The sequence below is a fragment of the Salvelinus fontinalis genome, chromosome 23, assembly GCF_029448725.1.
Source record: "Salvelinus fontinalis isolate EN_2023a chromosome 23, ASM2944872v1, whole genome shotgun sequence".
Lineage (NCBI taxonomy): Eukaryota > Metazoa > Chordata > Actinopteri > Salmoniformes > Salmonidae > Salvelinus > Salvelinus fontinalis.
Genome location: NC_074687.1, coordinates 27,618,918 through 27,642,501, shown reverse-complemented (window position 1 = coordinate 27,642,501; position 23,584 = coordinate 27,618,918). Strand labels below are relative to the sequence as shown.

Here is a 23,584-nt window from a genome sequence, read left to right as displayed (position 1 = left end):
CAACTGTCTTTATTTTAAATCCCATAACCATGTGTGTGAGGTGTATACTTTTAATTTGTTTAAGACGACCAAGAAGCACTCTGTGTGACCTTGATTTAGCCCACTGCAGTAAAAGGTTTTAAAAACCAAACTTATGTTGAGAATATACAGTGCCATCAGAAAGTGTTCATACCTCTTGACTTATTCCACATGATGTTGTGTTAGAGTCTGAATTCAAAATGGCTACAAAAAAATCTCCCCCGTCTTCAAATAAAATGTTATTGGTCACATACACATATTTAGCAGATGTTATAGCGGGTGTAATACTCATGTTCCTAGATCCAACAGTGCAGCCGATAATGATAAACTGAAAACTTGTTTTTAGACATTTTTGCAAATGTATTGGAAATGAAATACAGAAATATCAAATTTACATAATTATTCACACCCCTGAATCATTTCATGTTAGAATCACCTTTGGCAGCGATTACAGCTGTGAGTCTTTCTGGGTAATTTTCTCAGAGCTTTGCATACGTGGATTTTACAATAAAAACACATTATTTAAAATTAAAAAAAATCAAGCTCTATCAAGTTCAAGAGAAGAGACAGCCATTTTCAAGTCTTGCCATAACTTTTCAAGACGATTTAAGGCACAACTGTAACTCGGCCACTCAGGAACATTCAATGTCGTCTTCGTAAGGAACTGCAGTGTATATTTGGCCTTGTGTTTTATGTTATTGTCCTGCTGAAAGGTAAATTTGTCTCCCAGTGTCTTTTCGAAAGCAGACTGAAGCAGATTTTCCTATCTGATTTTTCCTGTGCTTAGCTCTATTCAGTTTTCTTTTTATTTAAAAAAAACTCCCTAGTTCTTGCCGATGACAAGTATACCCATAACATGATGCAGTCACCACCATGCTTGACAGTATAAAGAGTGGTACTCAGTGATGTGATGTCTTGGATTTGCCCCAAACATAACACTTAGTAAAGTTCATTTCTTTGCCACATTTTTTGCAGTTTAACCTTAGTGCCATATTGCAAACAGGATGCATGTTTTGATTATATTTTAATTCTGTACAGGCTTTCTTCTTTCCACTCTGTCATTTCGGTTAGTATTGTTGAGTAACTACAATGTTGTTGATCCATCCTCAGTTTTCTCTTTTCACAGCCATTAAACTCTGAAACTGTTTTATATTCACCATTGGCCTCATGGTGAAATCCCTGAGTGGTTTCCTTCCTCTCCGGCAACTGAGTTAGGAAGTACGCCTGTATCGTTGTAGTGACAAGGTGTGTTGATATACAATCCAAAGTGTAATTAATAACTTTACCATGCTCAAAGGGATAATCAATGTCTACTTTTCACTACAAAGATACAGGCATACTTCCTAACTCAGGGATTTCACCATGAGGCCATTGGTGACTTTGGCTGTCCCCATAGGATAACCCTTTTCGTTCCATGTAGAACCCTCTGTGTAAAGGGTTCTACATTGAACCGAAAAGGGTTCTACCTGGAACCAAAAAGGGTTCTTCAAAGGGTTCAAAGGGTTCTGTAACCCTTTTAGGGTCTAGATTGTGCCTTTTTTTCTAGGAGTGTCGTTACTCCACAATACTAACCTAATTTGCAGAGTGAAAAGAAGGAAGCCTGTACAGAATAAAAAATATTCCAAAACATGCATCCTGTTTGACACAAGGCACAAAAGTAATACTACAAAAAAATGTGGCAAAGAAATTTGATTTTTGTCCTGAATACAAAGTGTTGTGTTTGGGGTAAATTCAATACAACACATTACTGAGTAACACTCTCCATATTTTCAAGCATAGTGATGGCTGCATCATGTTATGGGTATGCTTGTAATCGTTAAAGACTGGGGTGTTTTTCAGGATGAAAAAGAAACGGAATGGAGATTAGCACAGGCAAAATCCTAGAGGAAAACCTGGTTAAGTCTGCTTTCCACCAAACACTAGGAGATGAATTCACCTTTCAGCAGAACAATAACCTAAAACATAATGCCAAATCTACACTGGAGTTGCTAACCAAACAGACAGTGAATGTTCCTGAGTGGCTGAGTTACAGTTTTGTCTTAAATCTACTTGAAAATCTCTGGCAAGAACTGAAAGTTGTTATCTAGGAATGATCAACAACCAATTTGACAGAGCTTGAAGAATTATGAAAATAATCATGTGTAAATGTTACACAATCCAGGTATGGAAAGCTCAGAGATTTACCCAGAAAGACTCAATAGCTGCCAAAGGTGCTTTTACTCAGTATTTTACTTAGGGGTTTAAACTTAATTCCAATTTGACATTATGGGGTATTGTGTGTAGGCCAGTGAAACAAAATCTAAATTGAATCCATTTTAAATTCAGGCTGTAACTCAACAAAATGTGGAAAAAGTCAAGGGGTGTAAATATGTTCTGAAGGCACTGTACATGGCTCGAATGCAATGCAATTTTGTCTGCTATTTATGGAGAAGTGCAAATATGATCTGTAAGATGGTTCCATGGTGTTTGTAAAATGTTCATTTGGTAGCATTATAATGGTGAGTGGACATTCCCCCTTTCTCTTCATATTGGATCTTTGTCCAGCGCCTTTGAAAAGTTTGGATGTGCGTAAAACCATCCATAGTTTAAGTTGGCTTGTCTGTGTTCAACATATTTAGCATGTTTAACATATTTAGCAGATATGGGTCGGGCTATTTAACGAACTAGGCTATAATGGACTAACAATCAAAATTGGAGTTGAGTACAATGCAATTACATGAAAACCATAAATAGACAACTTGAAGCAACCACATATTTAACCATGGAGCATATTCTTATTGGCCATTGAGGTGTCAACCCTCGACATACCCGCATCATTTTTATTAATCAAAACCCAGCTCTTTCACGCCATCGCCAGCTACTGCGCACATAATTCTGGTTGTGAAAATAGAACAAATATTTCTGACACACCCCCAAACCTATAGCGCTACCAGATTTACCATTGCGTTAAGTTCGTTAAAATAGAGCCCTTTGTATCTCTCTCTCCTTTTCTGTCAATGCTCTCAAACACTCTTTACATGTCTCGTTTTTTTCTCTTTTGATCTTTTTTAAATTTTCACTTCCTGTTTTGTTAGGCTAAATTGATTATTTACCCTCCTCCAGTCAGTGTAGATGGCACATTTAGGTGTACTGTAGTTCCCTATGCAGTGCTATAGTATGTAGTAGTGCTGTATGAATTCCCTCAGCCTGCCTATACTACACTACCTGAGAGTTGAATGGAATGTTACACTACCTGAGAGTTGAATGGAATGTTACACTACCTGAGGGTTGAATGGAATGTTACACTGCCTGAGAGTTGAAAGGAATGTTACACTACCTGAGGGTTGAATGGAGTGTTACACTACCTGAGGGTTGAATGGAATGTTACACTACCTGAGAGTTTAATGGGATGTTACACTACCTGAGGGTTGAATGGAATGTTACACTACCTGAGGGTTGAAAGGAATGTTACACTACCTGAGGGTTGAATGGAATGTTACACTACCTGAGGGTTGAATGGAATGTTACACTACCTGAGAGTTGAATGGAATGTTACACTACCTGAGAGTTGAATGGAATGTTACACTACCTGAGGGTTGAATGGAATGTTACACTACCTGAGAGTTGAATGGAATGTTACACTACCTGAGAGTTGAATGGAATGTTACACTACCTGAGAGTTGAACGGAATGTTACACTACCTGAGGGTTGAATGGAATGTTACACTACCTGAGAGTTGAATGGAATGTTACACTACCTGAGGGTTGAATGGAATGTTACACTACCTGAGAGTTGAATGGAATGTTACACTACCTGAGAGTTGAACGGAATGTTACACTACTGGAGGGTTGAATGGAATGTTACACTACCTGAGGGTTGAATGAAATGTTACACTACCTGAGGGTTGAATGGAATGTTACACTACCTGAGGGTTGAAAGGAATGTTACACTACCTGAGGGTTGAAAGGAATGTTACACTACCTGAGGGTTGAAAAGAATGTTACACTACCTGAGGGTTGAAAGGAATGTTACACTACCTGAGGGTTGAAAAGATTGTTACACTACCTGAGGGTTGAAAGGAATGTTACACTACCTGAGGGTTGAAAAGAATGTTACACTACCTGAGGTTTGAAAGGAATGTTACACTACCTGAGGGTTGAAAGGAATGTTAGGAACTCTTCTGTGGCGTAGGGAGTTGGTTGGAATGGCGTTCTCTAGATGAAAGGCCTCTTCTCCTTTCACCTCTCTCTCTCTGCCTCTCTCCCTCCATCTCCCTGCCCCTGGCACACTGCCAGGAAACAGGTGGAGTGACAAGAGAGGGAGGTTAGGTGTGGGGAGAGAGACAGAGAAACAGAGAGAGAGACAGCGACAGGTGAATGCTTTGATGTATTGTGCAATCCGAGGGGCAAGACAAGAGTATACTTTCCCTGTCAAGACACAGAGTGGCACTACATGGACTGTGTTGTATCTGAACCCCTCCCAAACACATTGTTAAATATGAATATCAAGTTATTCTTTTAATTGCTGTTCAAATATGTGCAAATGGTTCATCCTGAAGGTGTTTTAGATGCTACATTAAGAGTGATGGGCTCACTCATTTTGACATTACATGAGACAACAATACGTTTCAGGGAGAGGTTCCTGTTTATCACCCAACTGGATGCAGCCAACTGTATCTGAAGGCAGAGAGAGATGAGGCTATTTGCATGTTCAAGAATAGCTGCTGAAAGTGGGATTTTTGTGATACATTCAACATCTGCAAATGGCTGGAGGTTTTGTAAATGAGTAATAGCATAAAATGTGTGTGTGTGTGTGTGTGTGTGTGTGTGTGTGTGTGTGTGTGTGTGTGTGTGTGTGTGTGTGTGTGTGTGTGTGTGTGTGTGTGTGTGTGTGTGTGTGTGTGTGTGTGTGTGTGTGTGTGTGTGTGTGTGTGTGTGTGGCCTATTCCAATATGAAAGTGTCACTGCCCATCCGGCTGGCTACAGTTAGCAGGTGCTGTGGCCAATATCATTGGAGCAGACAGACAGTTCAGGGTGTTTTTCAATTACAAGGACATTGTATTAGGCTACATATGGAGAGACTCAAGTAAAATAAAGCAAGTGTTCTGTAATGATGATGATTATGACCTGTTAATTACATGATAATGCCATTGCTAGTTTAAAGCTTACTCATGAACCACAGTTTCAAATGCACTAAACCAATTGGTATTCACAGGCCACAAAATTACATTAAGACAAGTAACCTATACTGTCATTTGAGATCAGCTTGAAAAAATGTAAGCCAGACGTTCACACACTCACCAATATTTCCAATCAATTCCCATAGACTTAATGAAATGTTACATAAGCTTATCTGTGTCTTACTTTTTAAGTACTTGTCAGACTGAAACATGTTATTCCCACAGTAACAGGTCAGGTAGTTTCTAGTAACTGGTGTCACCTCTGGTACTAGAACATTTTCTCATGTGAACGACGCCTATTCTGAGCCAGTGTCTAGGCCACTGCTTGGTGTCGTCTGGACCACAGTTCCCCCTTGACGACTCATCCCGAAGACTTTCAGAGCCTTGTTTCTACTACAGAAGACTTAGAGTTGTACTTTTCAGTAGTTTTAGCCTTTAGTTGCCAAATCACGGTGAATGCATTAATTCATTCATGAGTAATTCATTCATGAGTGAATGATTGAAGTACAGTTAATAAATGAATGGCGTAAGATTGGAAGGAAGGCAGGACAGAAGGAAGGATCAATGTATGGATCTTCTCTAGGGGAAAGCTAGAGGAGGTTTTGCACAGTCTCACCAGCATAGACTCCATCAGAATGGAACTGGCAGCATGAATCACTCCCCACCTCCAGCTGCTGAGGAGAAACACAGACGTTGTTTAGGTCTGACGTTAGAGTTATTTTCCTTCTTCTACGGGATCTGTGTCTGTGTACAGCAGGCCAATTGAATTGTGCACCATAGTAGTAGTGATGGGCTCCCGGAAGAGTTGTAGGCTTTACCAGTTGTTCCAGGGCGTATGAAAGGCAAATGTGTGTATTCGAGTATTTTGGTATATCTCGCCTGCCCACACCTTCTCTGTCTGGTTGGCAATGATGGTGTGTGGGATCCCACTAATGGAACATTATCACTCCATGAGCTCATAGCCCTGCTCTAGTTTCTGTGTTCTCCACGGGTTCTATGTGTTTACTAAAACCTCCTAGAGAGTTCACATAGAATTGCGTTACTGGTCTGTTATGTGAGTTGATGAATGAATGAAATTAATAGTTTTTTCCCTTTGATGTCATTTCTCTAATTTAGTGGGTAAACCACACAAGTGTGACTACTGTGGGCGGAGCTACAAACAGAGGACATCATTGGAGGAGCATAAAGAGCGCTGCCATAACTACCTTGAGAGTGCTGGCATGGATCCCACCTCCGTCACTGGGCCTTATCCAGGTGAGTGTGAATGTCCTGCTCTGGTACAGAGACCTGCTATATGGTATCTCTGTTGATGGTATGGACTCAGAAACATTTGCTTTCTCTTTGGCACCTTTTTTACACCTTGCACTTTAACCTTTAATCATTTATAATTTAGGTATGAAGTTAAATTAAAGATACTTTTATTTTCTCTTCCTCCTTCCTTTTTATGGTTTGTGTGAGTATCCTGTGAACTCTACTTATGTTACTTTTACACACCAGCCACCTACAGTACTACAGTACTACCTACAAGCCTTGGTGCAGACCTCTCACACACTCTCATGCTCTGACCCCTGACACCCAGGTGAGGTCCCTAAAGAGCAGAGGCCCCTGGCGGAGGCCGCTGCCATGGCAACATTAAACCGGCCACCTGTCATTGAGAAACTGCAGAGTAACGTAGGGAAGAGGAAGAGTACCACTCCACAGAAGTTTGTGGGTAAGCATCATTATATCACTTCCTGTCTGGGAGCACCATAATGTGTTCACCATAAGGATCAATAACTCACAATTATTAATTGTAGCTTAGATAATTATTGTATATAAAAGGACAATAACTAATTTGTAATTTTCATAATTATGGTATTAACGGTATCAGTAGCGTATTTATTTAATCCCATTTTGGGATTGAATTTGACCTGTTCTGTTGGATTAAATTCAGTTTACAGTATTAACTCTTTATTTGTTATGTTCAGTTCAACATACAGTCACTGCAACAGAATGAGTGTATACATGCAAAAAAGGAATTGAATTGCGTGCCTGGGCAGAGGTACATTGAAACATGATGCTGTTGTTTTGCATCTAACAGATGACCTTGACTTAATGGTAGAAATGAAGACACTATTCACATACTGCACACTTTAGTTTTATTAATGTATATTCCACTTTTCAGATCTGGTTGTTCCACTCTGAATATGTCTCAATCTTTTTCATTTTTCATCTTAACATTTTGATCATTTTTTCATACATACATTTGAAAAATATATTTGTTTTGTATTAAGAAACAATTGTTACGGTGTTGCAAACATTTTGTTGGCATATAACCGCCAATTTTTGCATATTAGCGCGGAAGACAAATATTTGTTTTTTATTATTTACTGCTCTATTAGATAGAGGAAAAGATCAAGCGAGACACAGAGAGCGGATGAGAGAGACGAGGACATGTTTTCACTCTGTGGTTTGTTACACCTGTATCTCTGCAATAGCTCTTATCGAGAGAAGAGCAAAACAGCTCACCGCATCCCTGATCTGGAGGGGTTAAACAGTGCATTCAGATGGATGGGGCTTTCCACTATTAAACAACACAAGAGACAATACAATAAGATGAAAACAACAGAACTTTGATAGTGTTTAGCTTATTAAAAAATGGAAAGGTTAGACACGCACACAAAATTAAGGCACTCTTTCATATTCTATAGACTTACAATTGTATGTATTCTGTACTATCCAATGGTGTCATTCGACCGGACAGTTTCTCTTACAGTGAGCTTATGCATAAGTGAGTTTCATTGTGGTAATATGCAAGCTGTGCTCTGCAGGTGAGAAGATGATGCGTTATAGTTACCCGGAGCTGAGCTATGAGATGGGTCTGAAGTATGAGAAGGAGGCAGAGCTGATGCAGGCTCACATGATGGACCAGGCTATCAACAACGCCATCTCCTACCTGGGCTCTGACTCCCTGAGACCCCTGGTCCACCATCCCCACCCCCATGGTCCCCACGGTCCACAGCCGTCTCTTTCTATGGCTGAGGTGGTACCCATGGTCAACCCCCTCTTCCACCACGTCTACCCTCTGGGGTCAGGGCTGCGTATGGACCGACCGGGTAGCCGCGACGCTCCACCTCATCCTTCACCTCTGCCCCCTCCTCCCCCTGACTTCCATCCCTCCTCCAACGGGCCCATCGCCCTCACCAGACCTAAGCAGCACCACCCACAGGGTACCAGAGAGGAAAAAGAGTCTCCTAGCAACAGTGGGCTGGACTCGGCCGACTCTGCCCGGAGCAGCCCACAGGATAGGCTGGGTTACCACTGGAACAACCCCCACCACCATCCCAGATCCAGCCCAGCATATGGCGGCAGAGAGGAGGGGCGAGGTGGGGCTGAGGTGGCCCAGGGAAGGGCGGCAGAGAGGCCTATAAGTCGGGAAGGGGTGCGTGTGTTTGGGCGAGAGGGGCGGAAGATGAGGGTGTTCCAGTGTGAACACTGCCGCATTCTCTTCCTGGACCACGTCATGTACACCATCCACATGGGTTGTCATGGTTACAGGGACCCGCTGGAGTGTAACATCTGTGGCCATCGCAGTAAGGACCGCTATGAGTTCTCATCTCACATCGTCCGCGGGGAACACACCTTCAACTAGAGGGATGGACTGGACAGAAGCCACCACTGGTCCCCGCCCCATCCCATCCCACCTCAGGACAGTGATGTTGAACTAACTGTGTGTGGTCAGTGCAACCAACCAGTAGAGAGAGAACTAACCAACATTTGCTGCAGCATAATGATACTAGCTATATATCATTCCAAACAAATATATGAAGGTCTGGGCCAAATACACATTTTAATTGTACAAGGTGTTTTGAAGAATTTGAGGTTGAGATATGTATCACAAGTGAGGGATTTTTTTTGGAGTGAAGAAGATCACAAAGAAGTAGTACACCTAGAAAGTTTTGTCATGGTGTGTCTCTGTGAGTAGTTCTATTATAGTTTATCACTGTTCCTTTTTTGCTGAATAATGTACTGTTGGACTTGTTCGTTGCCACATAGACTGCCATGTAAGGTCTCAACTTATCAAGGGGCTTTCCCTGACCCCACCAACTGAACCATACTTTAGAATATAATATTCTTTCTTGCATGATTTCTTGCAACAGACTGTATATCTTCTCTGTCTTTCTAACTGCTAACTGCACAGGCGTGTTGTCACACTAGCCACATTAAAGAATTACATTTTCTGCAGAGGGAAAGAGAGTAGTGAGAGAGAAAGAGAGAGAGCGAGAAAGAAAGGGAGAGAGACAAAGACAAAGAGAGAGACAAAAAAAGAGAAATATGGAAGTAAGTGAGGGAGAGGGAGAAAGAGACGGAGAGAGAGAGACAGAGAGAGAAAGAGAGCGAGACAGAGAGAGAGAGCGAGACAGAAAGAGAAAGAGAGCGAGACAGAGAGAGCGAGACAGAGAGTGTGTATGAGAGAGAGAGAGCGAGACAGAGAGTGTGTGTGAGAGAGAGAGCGAGACAGAGAGTGTGTGCGAGAGAGAGAGAGAAACAGAGACGGAGACGGAGAAACTTACTCATGATTTACCTTTTCAGACATTGTCAACAGATTTGTTATAGTTTTGTTCATTACCCTAGCTAAATATCTGCTTTCTGTGGAACAGTTCCTGTAACCTTTTCAGTTTCACAGCACTTCACAGAGGAAAGGAAAAGCACTGCACTGCAACCCGCCTCCTCCCTAAACCTGTTCTCTCACTAGCAGACTGATGCCTTGACGAATGGGGAGGACGGGAAGGGATTCCCTGTTTTGAAGCCAGTCCCTGTTTTGATGGTTCAATAGTAACTTCAAATCTCCAGCTCCCAAGTTGCCTTGAACCCACACATGTGTCTTATAATAGACAGGCTGCTTTCTGCAAGCGCAATGTCAGTGCATGCGCTCTACTCCTGGGTTGGGATCAATGCCATTTCAATTCAGTAAATTCAAAAAAATCGATGAGGAAAATTTGAATTTGGATTTGCAGTTTATTTCTTACATTGATAGAATTGGAATGGCATTGATACCAACCCTGCTGTACATTGCATGTGAATGTGATGTGGAAAGGATTGTGCCCAGTACAATTAAGCTGATGCACTGGTACTGTTTAGTAGATAGATAGCAGTGTGGTTTAGGGTTTTTAGAAGTGAAGACATTTTAGAAGTAGAATGCCAGTGAAGGGTGATGGTATGTATGTGGATCAAATCAAATCATCTATGTGCACTTGGACAAATGCTTAAGACAATGTACATGTTGCTCTTTTGATAACAAATATTTTGCTGGCAAAATATGTAATGTCGCTGTTGTTCTGTTTATTATGCAGCATATACCATATTTTGAATTGCCACAGTATTTTGTCCTGATGGTCTTTGGCCATAGGAATGGCCCTATGTGTATATGGCCAGGCTTAGTTCACTGTCCAGTTCAAACTTCTTCACTCCTTCTGTATGTTATGTGGTACGGTATGTAACCTCCCCAATCAAGTGGCAACTTATTTCTCTTTATATTTCAAAACACATACTGTACTTTTATTGCAACAGCTTATTATTACTGTAAAGTATTGGCAATGGTATTTGTTTACATCTTTTAGCTATTGTAGTAGCAATTACATGCATTCTGCATTCCCTCAATGCATTATTCTTTTTAAATGAAAGCCCCTATTTTGTATTTACTCACACCTTTATCTTTGATAATTCATATTTCTATAGATGTTCTAATGCACCGGTATAGTTGTCTTCAATCTACTGTATGTCTGCCTATTGTTTTTCTAACCACGTCCAGAATCATTACTATTCTTTATGAAGCAAGCATGGATGCTAACAAATAGTTTTAGAATATTTGAAAAACATATGTCAGCCCACCTGTAGCAAAGTGCACACGATTGCTTTACTATCTGTTATGAAATAATTGCCGTAGATTGTAGATAATCTTACTGTATTCTGATTTGTCCCATGTGTACATCAATTGAGGTAGACAAAGTGAGCACCAAGATTAGGCTATTTAATAATTTTCTACATAACAAAAAGTCAGACTACCGCACAGGGAAGAAAAATAATGGATTATTGTCTGTGAAAGTGAGATCGATATTGTATAGTTACATTTCTTTTTCAGATTTTTTTTACTACAGATGTAGGATCTTAAATTGTTCACCCTGTTGCAAGAGAACTTTCCTGCAAATGCATTTGAGGTTTAAAAAGGCTTCTGAAGTTAATAATTTCCACTTAGAAATTTCAGACTTGTTTTTCCCTCATGAAAAATGTGTCAACCCCTACAAAAATATCCATTTAATTATGCTCCACATAATAATTCACATTTCCTGTTGCTGCAGGATTATTTTCCTGCTTTAGCAAACTGGCTCAAATTAAGATCCTACATCTATATGTGTGTATGTAAAGGCCTTAGCACATAAAGTGCTTTCCCACTGTGCACAGGCGTCAATTCAAGTCTATTCCACGTTGGTTCATTGAAATGACGTGGAAACAACGTTGATTCATCCAGTGTGTGCCCAGTGGGTTGTTGTTGGAGCTGTATGGTCCGTCTTACCTCTGTACGTACTGTACAACCTTGTTAAAGAGTGATACATATAATGTTGAAGCATTGTGTGTAAATATATCTGGAGGCTACAACCTATATATGAATTTATATGAGCCTATATGAACACAAAGAAGAAGTGATCTTATTGACAGACTCCACACTCTTAGAAGAAGAGCATACTTGAAGCGGAATTAGACACTCTCGATTGTGGTGTATTTTATATGTACTAAAAACTGCACTGGATTTCAATTTTCTTGGTAAATGTATAATTTGAATTGTTGTGTAAAAATTATGTTTTTTATTATTATTATATAACAAGTGCTAACGAACAATACTGGTAAAAGAGAGGGTTGCTGTGTACTTTTGTATACATAATATGACTGGTGAATATTCTGGCACTATATTAAAATGGGTTAGTAATGTGCACAGATATGCACTGATGTTGAAATTATTATCATGTGGGGGTCTCAGGTATTTGTACTCTATGTACTTCTATACACTGTTGTATTTCTTCCAGTACATCTTGGAATACATCATTTCTTTATCAACAAAATCTCAAAATCATAATTTGGGGTGTTGCTTAAAAAAATAAAAAATATAATTGTATCACAATCATTTAACTTGCACGTTTACATTGCCGATAGAAACACCAGCCACTCTGCTAGTAAACAAGCATGTTTACAGCTTCAAATTATGTTCATTAAAAGAAGAAATACATCTCTTAAGGACTCTTGCTCCTTTAATTCTATATATGACACAATATTGCTTATTAATTGCTTTAATTAATAGGTCAATCTCTGAATTTGGTGGATTATGTGATATTACAATGTTACAAAAATTAAAATACCTCAAGAGAATATTGAGGTATTACCAAAACCAATGCTGCTAATATCCTTGACATGAGAAGAAGATACAGGGCTGGAAATAGTTAAATATATGTTTGTAAGGCATAGTCTTCCCACTTTTAAAGTATTGATTTTACTGATATTGATGTCAAGATGTTTACAATATGTACTAGTAGAATATCATGAAGCAAGGCATTACCTGTTTATATGTTAAAATACACTATATACACATACAATCTATGTATTTTAATACCTGCAATTCTCATATACAGTATATGAGGACACAGGATTGTAAAAAGATGTGACCCATTCTTGGTCCTCACTTGTGACCCTGTCTCTCTCACACTCAGGTTGCACAACTGATGTTCAACACATTCGACACAATGGTTATTTATGTGACAACGAAGAGTCTGCACATTTCTTTTTTTATACAATCAAGGTGTGGTGTCTCCCCACAACCCTTGAGTATTTATGTCTGTGCATAAAAACACTCAGTTGTATCTCAACTGTTGTTCCAAATGTGTTGTGCCGCACATGTTCCAAATGTGCGGTACAACTCAAGTGTGTAGGCGGCCATACAGCCAGACTCCCGTGGGCGAGAAAATACTAAGTGGCCCCTGGCCTCCCTGTGCTAAGATGAACCATGGGTTTGAGAGAGACTTCCTCTGTGACGTTTCTCTGGCGTTTGGGCAACATGCGGCCTGCTTCATGTGCTACAGATCCAGTGTGAAGATACTGGACAGTAAGCGTTGTTCAGAGGAGTTGGGGACACAGCAGCTATTCACACACATTTGTGCTGTGGTCAGGCTCGGCCAAGATCAGACAGAATCAACCCCATAAAGTTCATCAAGTCAGGCAGCTCAGTAACACTACTGAAGCCCTCCTCCGCAATCCTGAATGATCCTGAAATGTCCAAATAAACTGAGCAGATCTAAGATGTGACCCTGTTGATTCATCTCATCCCAGAAAGGTTACTGCAGTTTGGCTTAGTCTAAGCTTGGAAAATAACCAGCAGTCTGTTTGGTTGGATGGCAGGTCATTCAAACTGGGCACAACACATAGTTTCAACATGGATAATTGGGTAATATTTGGTTGAGACGTTGATCATTGAGATTATAACCTACAGTATATTCACCCACCCAAAAAGAAAGCCAAAAGTTAGTTGGTTTTCCAATGTGTTATCACTATGCTTTCAACATTTAAACGTGTTAACCCTCGCAAAGCTGCAGGCCCAGACGGCATCCCCAGCCGCGTCTTCAGAGCATGCGCAGACCAGCTGGCTGGTGGGGTTATGGACATATTCAATCAATCCCTATCCCAGTCTGCTGTTCCCACATGCTTCAAGAGGGCCCCCATTGTTCCTGTTCCCAAGAAAGCTAAGGTAACTAAGCTAAATGACTACCGCCCCGTAGCACTCACTTCCGTCATCATGAAGTGCTTTGAGAGACTAGTCAAGGACCATATCACCTCCACCCTACCTGACACCCTAGACCCACTCCAATTTGCTTACCGCCCCAATAGGTCCACAGACGACGCAATCACAATCACACTGCACACTACCCTAACCCATCTGGACAAGAGGAATACCTATGTGAGAATGCTGTTCATCGACGACAGCTCAGCATTTAACACCATAGTACCCTCCAAACTCGTCATCAGGCTCGAGACCCTGGGTCTCGACCCCGCCCTGTGCAACTGGGTACTGGACTTCCTGACGGGCCGCCCCAAGTGGTGAGGGTAGGTAACAACATCTCCACCCCGCTGATCCTCAACACTGGGGCCCCACAAGGGAGCGTACTCAGCCCTCTCCTGTACTCCCTGTTCACCCACGACTGCTTGACCATGCACGCCTCCAAGTCAATCATCAAGTTTGCAGACGACACTACAGTGGTAGGCTTGATTACCAACAACGACGAGATGGCCTACAGGGAGGAGGTGAGGGCCCTCGGAGTGTGGTGTCAGGAAAATAACCTCACACTCAATGTCAACAAAACAAAGGAGATGATCGTGGACTTCAGGAAACAGCAGAGGGAGCACCCCCCATATCCACATCGACGGGACAGTAGTGGAGAGGGTAGAACGTTTTAAGTTCCTCGGCGTACACATCACGGTCAAACTAAATTGGTCTACCCACACAGACAGCGTGGTGAAGAAGGCGCAGCAGCGCCTCTTCAACCTCAGGAGGCTGAAGAAATTTGGCTTGTCACCAAAAGCACTCACAAACTTTTACAGATGCACAATCGAGAGCATCCTGTCGGGCTGGTACGACAACTGCTCCGCCCACAACCGTCAGGCTCTCCAGAGGGTAGTGAGGTCTGCACAATGTATCACCGGGGGCAAACCACCTGACCTCCAGGACACCTACACCCCCCGATGTCACAGGAAGGCCATAAAGATCATCAAGGACAACAACCACCGAAGCCACTGCCTGTTCACCCCGCTATCATCCAGAAGGCGAGGTCAGTACAGGTGCATCAAAGCAGGGACCGAGAGACTGAAAAACAGCTTCTATCTCAAGGCCATCAGACTGTTAAACAGCCACCACTAACATTGAGTGGCTGCTGCCATACATGTAAAAAATGTATCACTAGCCATTTAAACAATGCCACTTCATAAAATGTTTACATACCCTACATTACGCATCTCATATGTATATACTGTACTCGATACCACCTACTGCATCTTGCCATCTTTATGTAATACATGTATCACTAGCCACTTTAAACAATGCCACTTTTATATGTTTACATACCCTACATTACTCATCTCATATGTATATACTGTACTCGATACCATCTACTGCATCTTGCCTATGCCGTTCTGTACCATCACTCATTCATATATCTTTATGTACATATTCTTCATCCCTTTACACTTGTGTGTATAAGGTAGCTGTTGTGAAATTGTTAGGTTAGATTACTCGTTGGTTATTACTGCATTGTCTGAACTAGGAAGCACAAGCATTTCGCTACACTCGCATTAACATCTGCTAACCATGTGTATGTGACAAATAACATTTGATTTGGTTCAGATGTCAACTAAATTTCTATCACTGTGCTTTCAACCATTTTAAACCACAGCAAAGTTCAAATGGAAATACAATATCAGATATGTTTTATTTTCATGTAATAGATTAATGTGTTATACCTGTGCTTCATTTAATAGCAGAACCAAATTACCTAAATTGCAGTTGAGTAAAAATTATATTAATAGTACATGGTGAAAATTATCAAGACCGGTCAAGATTCTGCAAAGGTAATTACAGCAATTGTGAAGATCTCCACAGACCTGCGATGACCTATGCATGTTGGAACATGCACGCTTTAAATGATTACAAAGAAATATATAGTTACAGTAACTCAAAATGTGGCTATTTTTAAGTTTGAATGTTACATCAGTTTGTAAGATAGCGTTAACTTTAGTCATAGTCACTCAAGAGAGGAGTGAATAGGGCTTAAATTCAACACAACACTCAGAGAAAAATGTTAAAAAAATGTTCCATAAAGCCCTCTGAACTTTTTATAGGTAACCAATTCAATGCATGCACAGAGCAGATCTACTGCAATATACAGGGCAGAGATGCAAGGACAAGGATTGACTTCTAGAAACTGACAGATAAGTTGTTAGCCACTCACTGGTCTTCTCTGGTGTAGAGAGGTGTTACATCAGTTTGTAAGATAGCGTTAACTTTAGTCTATGAACTGTATTACAAAAGTAATATTGAATTGTGTTTAGTTTACAAATCAACCAAATATCACAATTTTATGGAGATGTAGGCCTATAAACTGCTTGGATAGTTTGATCTGAGCCACTGGTTTTATCCCATTTTATAACTTTTATTGTTGGTTGAGTTGGAGATGTGAATCCAACATATATGTTAACTTGTTGACAAGTTAGTACTATTTATTGTATTTCAAAACTGATATTGAATTGTGTTTGGTTGTCAATGCAACCAAATATCAACATTTGAAGGAGATCTTCTGCTTGGAGAGTTTCATCTGTGCCACTGATTTAGTCTGGCTTTAATTCCAGGTTGTTTACAAATTAATAATGTGCACTGAACAAAACTGTAAACAACATGTAAATTGTTGGTCCCATGTTTCATGAGCTGAAATAAAAGATCATAAAAATTGTCCATATGCACAAAAAAAGCTTATTTCTCTAAAATGTTGTGCACAAATTTGTTTACATCCCTGTTAGTGAGCATTTATCCTAGATCATCTCCTTCATCCCTGTTAGTGAGCATTTCTCCAAGATCATCCATCCACCTGAAAGGTGTGGCATATCAAGAAGCTGATTAAACAGCATGATCATTACACAGGTGCATCTTGTGCTTGGAACAATAAAAATCCACTCTAAAATGTGCAGTTTTGTCACACAACACAATGCCACAGATGCCTCAGGTTTTGAGGGAGCATGCAATTGACATGCTGACTGCAGGAATGTCCACCAGAGCTGTTGCCAGATAATTTAATGTTAATTTCTCTACCATAAGCCACCTCCAACGTCTTTTTTGAGAATTTGGCAGTACATCCAATTTGTAGACAAACTCAAATTAAAGTCAGACTTAGTGGCAGAGATGGAACTATCCGAGCAGACAATACATCTCCTTCATATGTTGATATTTGGTTGCGTTGACAACCAAACACAATTCGATATCACTAAATGTCATTACATTTGAAATCAACCAGAGTTTGAAACCCTAGGCCTATGTACTGTCTATGTTTAGTTGAATCATGAGTTGAATTTAAACAATAGCTGTTGATGACTTTGCAAATGTTATATAGGCCTAAATAACATGCATTATTGATGGTATGAGTGTTAAAGTATGGTCACATTTCATTTTCTCTGTTAAACCTATCCTTTGGAAAGATTTTGTTCTTAAGTGGAAGTCAACAATAATTCTCACGATAGCACATTGGTTATAGTCAGCGACAAATATCATAGGTAAGCCGGGCTTAGTTAAAACCCTGGATGGGAGACCAAACGGTAGCTGTAGATAGATCAACTTCCAGTAGGAGGTGCTGCCTGACTATTTTCTTTCTTCTGATTGTGGAAATTCCACTTCACAATACGTTGACAAATTACGTTGAAACAACGTTGATTAAACAGGTTAGTGCCCAGTGCGTTGTCTTATGAGTTTGATGTTACAGTAGGAGGTTCCAGATATCTTAAGCCCAGATATAGCCACTCGGTGGTTGTGCAATTTCTCCTATTCCTGTTTTTCCTGCCTGGCTGTGGGGATGTTAGGGCTGGTCTGCTACACCATCTCTCTCTCTCTCTCGCTCCAAGACACACCCAGCACACATTACAAGACAATGCAGCAACAGGCTGTATACTGCTAGAGAAATGGTGCGAGAACCAAAAATTGTTCTATGGCTAACCCAGGTTACCTCTCTCTCTCTGTGAGTGTGTGTGTGCGTGTGCGTGTGTGGTGATTGACTGATGTGATGTCACAGCACATCACAGTGTCAGAGCCATGTCAGTAAGGATAGGGAGTAGTTCGGGGAGGGGCCTCCAGACAGGAGCTGTAAGGACTGGGGAGTGTTGGAGTGTTGTTAGGGGAATCCACAGGTGTTGGCATTCATCTGGCGCTACACTGGATTAAACAGGAAACAGTTGTCTGTTCTCACAGGACGGTCATTGTTTAAAAATGAACCCATCACACAGAGTGACAGTGGAATGTTTACATTTAATCTGGGTATTGAACTACTCATAGTGTCCAAGCCATTAGCTCTTGCCATTGTGCCCTTTAGCAAGGGGTTTAACCCGAACCCTAAACTGCTCCAGGGGCACTGCATTAGTCTGCGACTCACCCTGTGCTCCAACCTCTTCGTGGGAGAGTTTGTGTGTCTAGGGTTAGGGATATGATAAGCAACAATGCAAAGACCTGGCGTCAGTGCAAAGGCCTCTGTGTAATCTTGGGCTGGTTTGTGGTCAGGCAGCTCAAAGAGCGGGTGGAGAGCTACATGTGGGGAGGATGTTGGACTGTGGGGGAACTTCCACCTTCCTTCCTCTGCTGTGGGCCAAAAAAACTTGCAGAGAGAGGGAGTGTGTGTGTGTGTGTGTGTGTGTGTGTGTGTGTGTGTGTGTGTGTGTGTGTGTGTGTGTGTGTGTGTGTGTGTGTGTGTGTGTGTGTGTGTGTGTGTGTGTGTGTGTGTGTGTGTGTGTGTGTGTGTGTGTGTGTGTGGGTGGGTGGGTGGGTGGGTGGGTGGGTGGGTGGGTGGGTGGGTGGGTGGGTGGGTGGGTGGGTGGGTGGGTGAGTGAGTGAGTGAGTGAGTGAGTGAGTGAGTGAGTGAGTGAGTGAGTGAGTGAGTGAGTGAGTGAGTGAGTGAGTGAGATAGATAGATAGATAGATAGATAGATAGATGCAGTGAGCGAGAGATAGAGAGACAGAATGAGAGATACTGACAGAGAAGGCAAGAAAGAGAGAGAGAGAGAGACATACAGACTGTCATACAGACAGACATGTAAAAACAGCTAGCTGGAGCTGGTCTGAGCGGTTGGCTTCTGAGCCCAAACCTGCTAAGACCTTCATGCAGATTTGACTTGGTTCTGCCCATTATAGGGTTGTCCGGTTAGAACACGATGTTGAGGCCCATTACTGTCTTAATTGTCACCACCACACACACACACACACACACACACACACACACACACATACACACATGCGCACACAGCTGCTTCCATTGAAGGATTTTATATAGGTGTGGTTATATTTGCTGGATGCACACACTTCAGTTAGGAATAGCATGTAAAGTTCATCAGCAACACAACTATTTGCTTATTCTCTTATGACTGCAAACACACACTAACTAAAGGTGAGGGGTGGCGGTGTCCTGCAGCAGTGTGAAGGGTGATTGACAGTGCTGCAGGCAGGGAGACAGACAGACAGACAGACAGACAGACAGACAGACAGACAGACAGACAGACAGACAGTCAGACAGACAGTCAGACAGAGATAAAGGAGAGATGTGAGAAAGGAGAGCAATTAGTGCACCTGATAAGAGGAGAAAATGGCAGAGCAAAGTACAGCTGCAGGGTTGCTAGGCTTGTTACTGTATTATTGGGAAGTGAGGGAGAGAGAGAGAGATGCTTTCTTTGGCAATGGTAACATATGTTTACCATGCCAATAAAGCCCATTGAATTGAATTGAAATGAATTGATAGAGAGAGAGAGAGGTTGTGATGTTGGGGAGAGCTGTGGGTTTAAGCTGGGAGGTAGGTTTGGGGATGCAGGGATACAGACGTCCGTTGTCTGACAGAAATGGATGCACAGCTGCCAAGAGTTGAAGTGAAAACAGGAAATATATGTAAATACCAGAATAGATAGACTGTCTGTGACTTCACTGTACCTAACTACCCGTCTCTCTTTGAGGCTGCTGAAAGGTGACACCCCCCTGGAAAAAAAGAGAGAGAGAAAAAATAGAAAACGTGCTATTTCTGCAACTAAGCACTTAGGCACGATTTTCTCCCCTTTTAAATGTCAACGCGTTTGTTAGTTTTGCGGTTGCTGGGCCTGGGGTCAAGAGAGGAGTGAATAGGGCTTAAATTCAACACAACACTCAGAAAAAAATGTAAAAAAAATGTTCCATAAAGCCCTCTGAACTTTTTATAGGTAACCAATTCAATGCATGCACAGAGCAGATCTACTGCAATATACAGGGCAGAGATGCAAGGACAAGGATTGACTTCTAGAAACTGACAGATAAGTTGTTAGCCACTCACTGGTCTTCTCTGGTGTAGAGAGGTGTCTTGTGGTGTGGTGGGGCTGTTGCTACTAGTATAAGTGATGGGATCTTGGTAAAACGTGCCTGGATTGGTGGGTTACAATCTCAAAGATGATCGATCTGTAGGCTTATAAAGGCCTCTAGTTTTGGTCATGTCTTCTATAACCGTATTCAAAGAAAATCTGTACAATAATCATGTTAAATTCCTGGACGTCATTGTTTATAGTATTGGAAGCCTGTGGTTTGCCTGAAGTGATCTCACATCATCAAGTTTCCTTTAGTCACATCAGGTGACAGATAGTATTGATGAGTCAATGTAACCAATGTGATATTATCTAACCCTACTTTGTAAAAGTCCTCCAGTCCCTACCCCCACACGCTGACATCAAGGGCAGAGTGGTATTAAGATTGTACTCTCAGTATTGCTCAGATAAAACCAGTAATTCAATCTTGTTTCCACACTGATGGTTAATTTTGAGGGCAGACATCAACATAAGCTGTGGGCAAGTCCTGCCACACACACACGCACTTTTACAATCATGTAAAGACCACAATAGTCCTGTAATAAGGGAATTATCCCATTACCTTATTCTCACGCTTGTGCTGCCCTCCAGTGGCAGTACATTGAGATAAAAGGCTTCACAAAAAAGAGAGAAGATATGTGATTAAGATAACATCTGAATAAAGTCATTGAATTACTCTACAGCAGTGTAATGATAGGAATGATTAGGCTATTTTGGAAACTCGTTGGGATAATAATGAGATATTTTGCCATACATGTACTGTGAATGCAGTTCATATAGGTGCCAATAGATGGCAGTATTTTTCAGAAGTAACACAGTAACACAGCAGAGATACAATTATTTATTTTATTCAGTAGATGGCAGCAGTGTGCATCGTACAAACTCTTACTCATATTTCACTACTATCAATAACATCATTCACATTAAATACATCATGTAGCGATCTTTTTACATTTAGTATTGAAAAGCAATATTGCAGTATAAAAAGTGGAAAGTACACACACTAAAGTGTTAAAAATATGTTTTGAGCACAATAGTGTTTCTTAAACACGACTGCAAACTTCAAGGAGGAGGCGTCCAAGGAGTTGGACTGATTGGGAACTATGATGTCCATAACCCCACTTCCCCTCAAACAGAAGGAGCCCACGACCTCACTGCCCCTATACTGTAGACAATTATCCTGCCTCTGACTGGATACTGAGCATCTACAACCCACTGATTGTACACTGAGTCCACAACCCCACAACCCGCTACCCCTTCCTTATACAGAATCATCTTGACTCACTGCCAGGCCACTGAGCATCCTGCATCTGTCAGCACACACAGCTAGGGTGAGACGGTGGGATGGGAGTGAACATTTCCCCTAATGGGAAACAATTACACAGTCAGTGGGTTCTTCAGTGACTTCTGATGAGAGTCATTGGCTGAGGAAGTGGCCACGTAATCCTGTGTGTGTAATGTGGTAATGCAGCTTATTGCTCAGTGAATCGCTGTAGCTATGAGCCGAGCCGTAGAGTTGAGGCAGATAGAGACAGAGACAGACTCCTAGGGAACTATTAACCCCTATCATCCAGTAATCATCACTAGATTTTAACTCCTCCTAACCTGAATATTTAACACCTCCAACCCTACAGCTTCTGGGGATAGCCTAAAAGTTCTAAGCAATGTTTATTTGTCATATGCACAGGATAGAATGGGGTGTGTACCGCACAATGAAATGCCTACTGCTGGCACTGCACCTTATAGTCACACATAGACATTTGTATTTATTTTTCATTTTAGATAAAGAATGCTGAGGCTTATACTTTGAACAGCAACACTCCTACATGGTTGGTTCGCTTGATCTACTGCACACTCTAATGTAGCCAGTGTACACTACTGTACAGTACAGATTGTCATTGTAAGTGTTTGCTTTTCTGGGAAAATAAAATCCACTTACGAGAGGACATGTAATACCTTGAATTTAATATTCATACAGTACCAGTCAAAAGTTTGGACACACACATTCATTCAAGGGTTTTTCTTTATTTTTACTATTTTATACATTGTCAAATAATAGTGAAGACATCAAAACTATGAAATCATGTGGAATCATGTAGTAACCCCCCCCAAAAACATCAAAAAACATCCAGATATATTTAGTTGCCTTGATGACAGCTTTGCACACTCTTGGCATTCTCTCAACCAGCTTCACCTGGAATTATTTTTCAACAGTTTTGAAGGAGTTCCCACATATGCTGAGCACCTGCTGGCTGCTTTTCCTTCACTCTGAGGTCCAACTCATCCAAAACCATCTCAATTGGGTTGAGATTGGGTGATTGTACTTGAATGAGTATGTCTGTCCAAACTTTTGACTGGTGCTGTATATTGAAAGAAAAGTTTAGCTCTGACAATAACAAATGTCTCTACTGCAACTTTTGCACAGGCTCAGTGTTTGTATCCTAAATGGCACTCTATTCCCTATACAATGCACTACTTTTGACCCGGGCCCATAAAAAGTTGTACACTATGTAGAGAATAGGGTGCCATTTGGGAGTGTCATTTAGGAGTGTCTTGAAATTGGACACAAATCACACTTTGAATGACATATTAGTCATCTGTCCCATGTTCTCTATCATCTTTAGGCATTAGGTGTTCTATTCAGATCAAACCATTTTGAGAGAACACTCAGTCCTCCTGTTCAAGATAAATATAAACTCATCAACACTGCCGCTTATTATTATGTGAAACATGGTTATCATCACTACCATCACAACAAGTTAATGTGTTCATTATGAAATGAAAGCAGCTAGCATAAATCTGAATGAAGTTTTCCTATTTACAGATATTTCAAGATACAGTATGTTATTGAAATATATATGGTATGGAATGATGCGTTGCCCACAGTATCCTGCGCTTCTTAACATATACTTCCAGCATATCAATAAAGATGTTGCCCATAAGAAAATGTTTTCCAAGACTACCAAGCAGTCAAAGTTCAGCATACTTTCCAATGGCAAATCCATACATGGTTATTATATTTTAATGTGATCATTGGTATTCAATCTGCAAAACGGACATTTATGTATTTCTGCTGACATCACTGTCTATCGGAGGCTGTTAGCTTGTGCTATACATTACATAACCATACACTACTATATTGAATACACCAAGCATGGTGTCTTTCATTTCTGCTGCAACACATGGTTCTATTGTGACAGCCAGACAGGCTGTTGAATGAATTCCCCTGGCTGCGTCTCAAATGTTACCCTTTTGCCTATATTGTGC

The 23,584-nt window shown here is 41.1% G+C and overlaps 1 protein-coding gene across 2 annotated transcripts in view; it reads left to right on the top strand.

Annotated features, from left to right (window-relative positions):
• ikzf2 (IKAROS family zinc finger 2) overlaps positions 1 to 12,372 on the top strand; it is a 29,415-nt gene extending 17,043 nt beyond the window's left edge. For both annotated transcript variants that reach the window (XM_055878339.1, XM_055878338.1), the window contains exons 6-8: positions 6,293 to 6,430; positions 6,756 to 6,887; positions 7,987 to 12,372. In XM_055878339.1, the coding sequence (XP_055734314.1) occupies positions 6,293 to 6,430; positions 6,756 to 6,887; positions 7,987 to 8,807 (1,091 nt within the window). In that variant the 3' untranslated portion in view covers positions 8,808 to 12,372. The remainder of the gene's footprint in view (positions 1 to 6,292; positions 6,431 to 6,755; positions 6,888 to 7,986) is intronic.
• The last annotated feature ends 11,212 nt before the right edge of the window (positions 12,373 to 23,584 follow it).